The sequence below is a fragment of the Nerophis lumbriciformis genome, linkage group LG29, assembly GCF_033978685.3.
Source record: "Nerophis lumbriciformis linkage group LG29, RoL_Nlum_v2.1, whole genome shotgun sequence".
Classification (NCBI taxonomy): domain Eukaryota; kingdom Metazoa; phylum Chordata; class Actinopteri; order Syngnathiformes; family Syngnathidae; genus Nerophis; species Nerophis lumbriciformis.
Window position 1 is genome coordinate 28235631 of NC_084576.2, and position 9370 is coordinate 28245000.

The 9370-nt window shown below is 40.7% G+C and overlaps 1 protein-coding gene across 1 annotated transcript in view; it reads left to right on the forward strand.

Annotated features, from left to right (window-relative positions):
* The window catches only part of polr3b (polymerase (RNA) III (DNA directed) polypeptide B), a 101939-nt gene that overhangs the window by 65153 nt on the left and 27416 nt on the right, over nt 1-9370 (forward strand). The window contains exons 20-22 of the mRNA XM_061924572.2: nt 2962-3171; nt 7808-7966; nt 8173-8290. Of these exons, the coding sequence (XP_061780556.1) occupies nt 2962-3171; nt 7808-7966; nt 8173-8290 (487 nt within the window). The remainder of the gene's footprint in view (nt 1-2961; nt 3172-7807; nt 7967-8172; nt 8291-9370) is intronic.

Here is a 9370-nt window from a genome sequence, read left to right on the forward strand (position 1 = left end):
GTCTCCTTTCTTTAACAGGCAAAAGCCTTATAACCTCACTAATGCCTTGCATCGTCTATATTAGATATATAACAACGGGCGGATGGCGGGCGGGTGTGGCTTTGATAAAATGTTGGTTCGGGTGGATGGCGGATGGTTGACGACTTTTGTGATGCGGTTGCGGATGAAATATTTGCCTATCCGCGCATCTCTAGTACTTAATGTTCTAACTGAGAAACTTCTTTTTTTTTTTTTTTTGCAAATAATCATTAACTTAGAATTTAATGACAGCAACACATTGCAAAAAAGTTGTCACAGGGGCATTTTTACCACTGTGTTACATGGCCTTTCCTTTTAACAACACTCAGTAAAGGTTTGGGAACTGAGGAGACACATTTTTGAAGTGGAATTCTTTCCCATTCTTGCTTGATGTGTTATGATCCGCTGCCCGGATCATATTCTGTTTTAGTTTTTCGAGTCAGTTGTGTTCTGTTAGTCTTGGACTCCTTTAGTTCCTGTTTGTGCACCTCTGAGTTGGTTATCATAGCTACTTATTATTTTCACCTGCCGCTTGTGTTCCGTATGCGCACCTGTTGGTAATCCCTGACATTATTTAAGCCTGCCTTTTCCAGTCAGTCGGGCTGGCTTCTTTATTTGCGTCACGCGACTGCTACGTAAGTTTTTGCTTGTCTCCTAGCCCCTGCTAGTGATCATAGTCTGTGCTAAGGTGTAGCCTTAGCTTCCGGTGCGCTCGGTTTGTTTTTTGTTTTGTACCTGTTCTGTGTTATTTTACTATTAAATCAAGTCCTTACCTGCAAGTCCTGTCCGGATTCGTCCTTTTGCATCCTAGGAGAACAAACCCCGCATCATCATGCGACCTGAACGTAACTTGATGTACAGCTTAAGTTGTTCAACAGTCCGGGGGTCTCTGTTGTGATATTTTAGGCTTCATAATGCGCCACACATTTTCAATGGGAGACACTTCTGGACTACAGGCAGGCCAGTCTAGTACCCGCACTCTTTTACTACGATGCTGTTGTAACACGTGGCTTGGCATTGTCTTGCTGAAATAAGCAGGGGCGTCCATGATAGATTAGATTTAGATTTAGATTTATTGGTCCCCGTTGGGGAAATTAATTTTCACTGCCGTACATTTAAACAATAAACATTACACATCACAAACAAAAATAACAAAAAGACATCATACATGACCAACACATTTACAGGCTTGTCAGACCTGTTCAGGGCGGCTATAACTGCAGGGATATGGCTTTTCCCGAGGCGGGCCCTCCGGAATTTGATGGTTCTGTACCTGCGCCCTGATGGTAGTGGGGTGATGTATTGGTGTAGTGGGTGAGTGATATCCTGGACTATCGTGTTTGCCAGTCGAATGATGGACTTGTGGTTTAAATCTGAATTGTTGGGTGTGGGTAGGCCAATGATTTTAGCTGCTATGTTTCTAATGTGTGTGAGTTTGGTCCGGTTGGTTACAGAAAGCATAGTGAAAAATGATAACGTTGCTTGGATGACCTACTCAGTGGCCGAGTGGTTAGAGTGTCCGCCCTGAGATCGGTAGGTTGTGAGTTCAAACCCCGGCCGAGTCATACCAATGACTATAAAAATGGGAGCCATTACCTCCCTGCTTGGCACTCAGCATCAAGGGCTGGACTTGGGGGTTAAATCACCAAAAATGATTCCCGGGTGTGGCCACCGCTGCTGCTCACTGCTCCCCTCACCTCCCAGGGGGTGATCAAGGGTGATGGGTCAAATGCAGAGAATAATTTCGCCACACCTAGTGTGTGTGTGTGACAATCATTGGTACTTTAACTTTAATATGTTGCTCCAAAACCTGTATGTACCTTTCAGCATTAATGGAGCCTTCACAGATAAATGAAATTCAAAATGGTTTGTCTTTATTTAAATTCTTTAAAAAAATTTACAGGCTTTAACTATTTGATACTTTAAAAAAATAATAATAATAATAAAATCAATAATTAATTAAAAGTATTCAGCAACATTAACTCGGGAGCACAATATATACACTTTAACTTACAAAATAAAAATGAACAAAAACAAAGTTTTTTTGTAGAGATGTCCGATAATGGCTTTTTTGCCGATATCCGATATTCCGATATTGTCCAACTCTTAATTACCGATTCCGATATCAACCGATACCGATATATACAGTCGTGGAATCAACACATTATTATGCCTACTTTTGTTGTGATGCCCCGCTGGATGCATTAAACAATGTAACAAGGTTTTCCAAAATAAATCAACTCAAGTTATGGGAAAAAATGCCAACATGGCACTGCCATATTTATTATTGAAGTCACAAAGTGCATTATTTTTTTTAACATGCCTCAAAACAACAGCTTGGAATTTGGGACATGCTCTCCCTGAGAGAGCATGAGAACGTTGAGTTGGGGTAGGAGGGTATATTGTAGCGTCCCCGGAAGAGTTAGTGCTGCAAGGGGTTCTGGGTATTTGTTCTGTTGTGTTTATGTTGTGTTACGGTGCGGATGTTCTCCCGAAATGTGTCTGTCATTCTTGTTTGGTGTGGGTTCACAGTGTGGCGCATATTTGTAACAGTGTTAAAGTTGTTTATACGGCCACCCTCAGTGTGACCTGTATGGCTGTTGACCAAGTATGTCTGCATTCACTTGTGTGTGTGAAAAGCCGTAGATATCACGTGACTGGGCCGGCATGCAAAGGCAGTGCCTTTAAGGTTTATTGGCGCTCTGTACTTCTCCCTACGTCCGTGTACACAGCGGCGTTTTAAAAAATCATACATTTTACTTTTTGAAACCGATATTGATATTTTCCGATATTATGTTTTAAAGCATTTATCGGCCGATAATATCGGCAGTCCGATATTATCGGACATCCCGCAAAATAATCTAAATATTCAAAAAGGATCTGTGTATAATACAGTCAGAATTTTAGACGCTATTGTTTTGTATGTCATTTTGCGGCCTCCAGGTACGATCGGCTACAACCAAAGGAACCGCATCGACACGCTGATGTACCTGCTGGCCTACCCGCAGAGGCCCATGGTCAAGACCAAAACCATCGAGCTGATCGACTTCGAGAAGCTCCCCGCTGGCCAGAACGCCACCGTGGCCGTGATGAGCTACAGCGGCTACGACATTGAGGACGCCTTGGTGCTCAACAAGGCCTCCCTTGACAGAGGTGAGCCAAAGCTGCAATATTGGACAAACGCCCTGGTGTGGACAATCAACAAGTGGTCCTGACCCCTTAGATCAGGGATCCCCAAACTTTTGGACCCGTGGGCCGCATTGGTTAAAAAAATTTGGCCAGGGATATACATATATATATATATATATATATATATATATATATATATATATATATATATATATATATATATATATATATATATATATATATATATATATATATATATATATATATATATATATATAAAATCAGTGACGTGCGGTGAGGTTGATGGCTGGTGAGGCACTGACTTCATCACAGTCAGATTTACAAACATATGAACCCTAAAGAGTATCTTATTCACCATTTGATTGGCAGCAGTTAACAGGTTATGTTTAAAAGCTCATACCAGCATTCTTCCCTGCTTGGCACTCAGCATCAAGGCTTGGAATTGGGGGTTAAATCACCAAAAATGATTCCCGGGCGCGGCGCCGCTGCTGCCCACTGCTCCCCTTACCTCACCTCCCAGAAGGTGATCAAGGGGATGGGTCAGATGCAGACGACACATTTCATTACACCTAGTGTGTGTGTGACAATCATTGGTACTTTAACTTAACTTTAACTTTACACATACAAACTGTAGCACACAAAAAAGCACATTTAATAAAAAAACGTTATTATGGTCTTACCTTTACTTAGAAATTAAGCCCATGCGCCGCAACTAAAGCCCTCACTTAAACTTTCCACGTGCAAGATTGAATCTATTTAAAAAAGTGTAACCGAGGGTTTATAAATGTCGCCTATACTGTATGAAACTACAAAATAACAAACACGGAGGCTCCAGTTTACACGAGGACCACTTTATTTACCTTCTTTCAAAAACCTCCGCAACGTGACATCACTTCCGCTCTTAGCGCCTTCAAAATAAGAGCTCAAGGCATATACTGTATAACAGCGCATAACAGGAACTTAACATCACAAAGAGGAAAGCCCATGAAAATAGGTTACAAAAGTTATTTAATAAGAAGCCAAAAAGTGCAAAAACAATAATGTTCGTGTTGGAGGAGTTGTGAATTAGATACACCTGCAGTCTGCAGGTGTACCTAATGTTGTGGCCCTGCAGTCATTCACAACTCCTCCAACACGAACATTATTGTTTTTGCACTTTTTGGCTTCTTATGAAATAATTTTTTTAAATAGATTCAATCTTGCACGTAGAAAGTTTAAGTGTGGGCTTTAGTTGATATAACAATTCTATGGCGGGGGTGCAGGAGGCGGGGCTACTGGAGCCTCAGCCAGTGCGTCTTTTGCAGCCGTTTTATGATTGCTCAGCACAAGAAATACGTTACACACATACAGTTGTTGACAAAATACACTGTACATTATATACCTCAGCTAACTAAACTATGGAAATGTATAATATAGTTCATATAGCAATACGGTCTCACTGCACAGCAGGCCAGTAGTTAGCCGAGTCCGGAATCCATGTTGAGGCACTGAGTGACGTGCCTCCACTGGCTGCTGTTCACCGCACCGTCTCTTCTCAGTATTTGAACGGCAAATGTGAAAATTCAGCGATTTTGAATAAAAATAATCTAAAACTGGTGAAGTTAAATGGAAAATAACTTTATAGTATAATCACTGGATACATATAACAATTTAATTTTTTTTTTTTCTTTTTACATTTTTTTTCTTTCCATGATGGCAGGTGAGGCCCCGCCTCACCTGCCTCTAGTGACTGCACGTCACTGATATATATATATATATATATATATATATATATATATATATATATATATATATATATATATATATATATATATATATATATATATATATATATACACAGTCGTGGTCAAAAGTTTACATACACTTGTAAAGAACATAATGGCATGGCTTTCTTGAGTTTCCAATCATTTCTACAACTCTTATTTTTTTTTGTGATAGAGCAGTGGTTCTTAACCTTGTTGGAGGTACCGAACCCCACCAGTTTCATATGCGCATTCACCGAACCCTTCTTTAGTGAAAAATAAAATGTTTTTTTTTTCAAATTCAAGACAAAGTTATATGTTTTTGGTAACACTTTAGTTTGGGGAACATATTCTAAGTAACAAAGACTTAATTTAGAGTTATTTGGTTAGGGTTAGAAGGTTAGGGCCAGGGTTAGAGGGTTAGGGTTATAATAAGGTCATGCCGAATAAGGCATTAATAAGTACTTAATAATGACTAGTTAAGAGCCAATATGTTACTAATTTGCATATTAATAAGCAACTAATTAAAGGTGAATATATTCCCCATACTAAAGTGTTACCATGTTTTTTTACTGGTGCACAAAATGAACCGTGCATGAACATCACCTTGTTCAAACAACAAAACCAACACAGTGCATAAACCCACAACAAATTACACACCTGCAAATCAGTCTGACTTCTGCTGTTGCCGTATCCGTAATACGCCGATAGGGAGAAGTTCTTATTTACACGATGAGTCGGGTGGGTTTTGACCTCCACCGAACACCTGAGCCCGACTCACCGAACCCCTAGGGTTCCATCGAACCCAGGTTAAGAACCACTGTGATAGAGTGATTGGAGCACATACTTGTTGGTCACAAAAGACATTAATGAAGTTTGGTTCTTTTATGAATGTATTATGGGTCTACTGAATATGTGAGCAAATCTGAAAAAAGTATACATACAGCAATGTTAATATTTGCTTACCTGTCCCTTGGCAAGTTTACCTGCAAAAAGGCGCTTTTGGTAGCCATCCACAAGCTTCTGCTTGAATTTTTGACCACTCCGCTTGACAAAATTGGTGCAGTTCAGCGAAATGTGTTGCTTTTCTGACATGGACTTGTTTCTTCAGCATTGTCGGACTTTGGGAAGGCCATTCTAAAACCTTAATTCTAGCCTGATTTAGCCATTCCTTCACCACTTTTGACGTGTGTTTGGGGTCATAGTCCTGTTGGAACACCCAACTGCGCCCAAGACCCAACCTCCGGGCTGATGATTTTAGCTTGTCCTGAAGAATTTGGAGGTAATCTTCCTTTTTCATCGTCCCATTTACTCTCTGTAAAGCACCAGTTCCATTGGCAGCAAAACAGGCCCAGAGCATAATACTATCACCACCATGCTTGACGGTAGGAATGGTGTTTTTTGGGATTTAGAGCCTCACCTTTTCTCCTCCAAACATATTGCTGGGTATTGTGGCCGTGAGACTGTATTGCTATATGAACTATATTATACATTTCCATAGTTTAGTTAGCTGAGGTATATAATGTACAGTGTATTTTGTCAACAACTGTATGTGTGTAACGTATTTCTTGTGCTGAGCGATCATAAAACGGCTGCAAAAGACGCACTGGCTGAGGCTCGCCTCCTGCACCCCCGCCGTAGAATGCACGGCAACCCCTGACGGGAGTGTTATATCAACTAAAGCCCACACTTAAACTTTCCACGTGCAAGATTGAATCTATTTAAAAAAGTTATTTCATAAGAAGCCAAAAAGTGCAAAAACAATAATGTTCGTGTTGGAGGAGTTGTGAATGACTGCAGGGCCACAACATTAGGTACACCTGCAGACTGCAGGTGTACCTAATTCACAACTCCTCCAACACGAACATTATTGTTTTTGCACTTTTTGGCTTCTTATTAAATAACTTTTGTAACCTATTTTTATGGGCTTTCCTCTTTGTGATGTTAAGTTCCTGTTATGCGCTGTTATACAGTATATGCCTTGAGCTCTTATTTTGAAGGCGCTAAGAGCGGAAGTGACGACACGTTGCGGAGGTTTTTGAAAGAATGTAAATAAAGTGGTCCTCGTGTAAACTGGAGCCTCCGTGTTTGTTATTTTGTAGTTTCATACAGTATAGGCGACATTTATAAACCCTCGGTTACACTTTTTTAAATAGATTCAATCTTGCACGTGGAAAGTTGAAGTGAGGGCTTTAGTTGATATAACACTCCCATCAGGGGGTTCATTAATCCAGCACAACAGCGGCGCATTTATAAGTAAAGGTAAGACCATAATAACGTTTTTTTATTAAATGTGCTTTTTTGTGTGCTACAGTTTGTATGTGTAAAGTTAAAGTTAAGTTAAAGTACCAATGATTGTCACACACACACTAGGTGTGGTGAAATGTGTCCTCTGCATTTGACCCATCCTCTTGTTCACCCCCTGGGAGGTGAGGGGAGCAGTGGGCAGCAGCGGCGCCGCGCCCGGGAATCATTTTTGGTGATTTAACCCCCAATTCCAACCCTTGATGCTGACTGCCAAGCAGGGAAGAATGCTGGTATGAGCTTTTAAACATAACCCGTTAACTGCTGCCAATCAAATGGTGAATAAGATACTCTTTAGGGTTCATATGTTTGTAAATCTGACTGTGATGAAGTCAGTGCCTCACCAGCCATCAACCTCACCGCACGTCACTGTTAAGTACCGGTACGTACGTAATTACGTCAAATATGATTTGCCAGAGCGGCTAGGAGACCCTGAGAGTAACAAGCGGTAGAAAATGGATTGATGGATGAATGAAAAAGGACAGATTTTAAAAATAATAATAAAAAAATTACAAAAACGGACGCTGGCTGGCCATATCGGGCCGTAGTTTGGGGACCCTTGCCTGAGATAATTACAACTCTGCTCTCAACAGGTTTTGGTCGTTGTCTTGTCTACAAAAACACCAAGTGCACGCTCAAGCGCTACACCAATCAAACCTTCGACAAGGTGCTGGGCCCCATGCTGGATGCTACTACAAGAACGCCCATCTGGAAGCATAAGATCCTGGATTCTGACGGCATCTGCTGCCCGGGTAAGAATACCCACCATGCCATGGTGCCTGCAGACTGACCCGGTAAACCTGATTAGAATAAAGGAAGTCACTGGTCTTAATGCATTACAGGTCTTTAGAATTAAAAAAAAGAGATTTGCAGGAAGATAAACATGAAGTGATTTTCACCAACTGAACTGTCCAGTGATTAGTGCATAAACATAGTTCAACTGTGTGTCGTGCTGCAGGTGAGCGAGTGGAGAACAAGCAGGTGCTGATCAACAAGTCCATGCCAACTGTCACCCAGACGCCACTGGAGGGCAGCACCCAGCCAGGCCAGCCGCAGTACAGGGACGTGCCCATCAGGTGAGTGCACCATGATGCCTACAAAAAGTGATACGCAACAGTACCATTTTTCTGTACTTTTGTCTGTGTTCATGTGGTAAGAAATCTTCATTTGTTTAGTAATACAATCAAAAATATGTTTTTTAACATTTAACACCAGGCTGATAATAATTGTGATGTCAAGTTGTTATATCTGTATGTTACATCATGGATATATCATATTCATACATACATATATGTATGTATGGATGTATATGATATATGATATGTATGTATGTATGTATGTATATATATGTATTTATGTATGTGTGTATATATATATATGTATGTATGTATGTATGGGTATATATGTTTGTGTGTATGTATGTGTTTATATATATATATATATATATATATATATATATATATATATATATATATATATCTGTCTGTCTGTCTGTCTGTCTGTCTGTCTGTCTGTCTGTCTGTCCATCCATCCATTTTCTACCGCTTATTCCCTTCGGGGTCGCGGGGGGCGCTATCTCAGCTACAATCGGGCAGAAGGCGGGGTACACCCTGGACAAGTCGCCACCTCATCGCAGGGCTAACACAGATAGACAGACAACATTCACACTCACATTCACACACTAAGGCCAATTTAGAGTTGCCAATCAACCTATCCCCAGGTGCATGTTTTTGGAGGTGGGAGGAAGCCGGAGTAACCCGGGGGTTAACCATATGTATGTGTATATATTAGGGCTGCAACAACTAATCGATTAAAATCGATTATAAAAATAGTTGGTGATTAATTTAGTCATCGATTCGTTGGATCTATGCTATGCGCATGCGCAGAGGCAATTTTTTATATATTTTATTTAATTTTTTTAATTTTTATAAATGGTAAATGATAAATGGTTTGTACTTGTATAGCGCTTTTCTACCTTCAAGGTACTCAAAGCGCTTTGACACTACTTCCACATTTACCCATTCACACACACATTCACACACTGATGGAGGGAGCTGCCATGCAAGGCGCTAACCAGCACCCATCAGGAGCAAGGGTGAAGTGTCTTGCTCAGGACACAACGGACATGACGAGGTTGGTACTAGGTGGGGATTGAA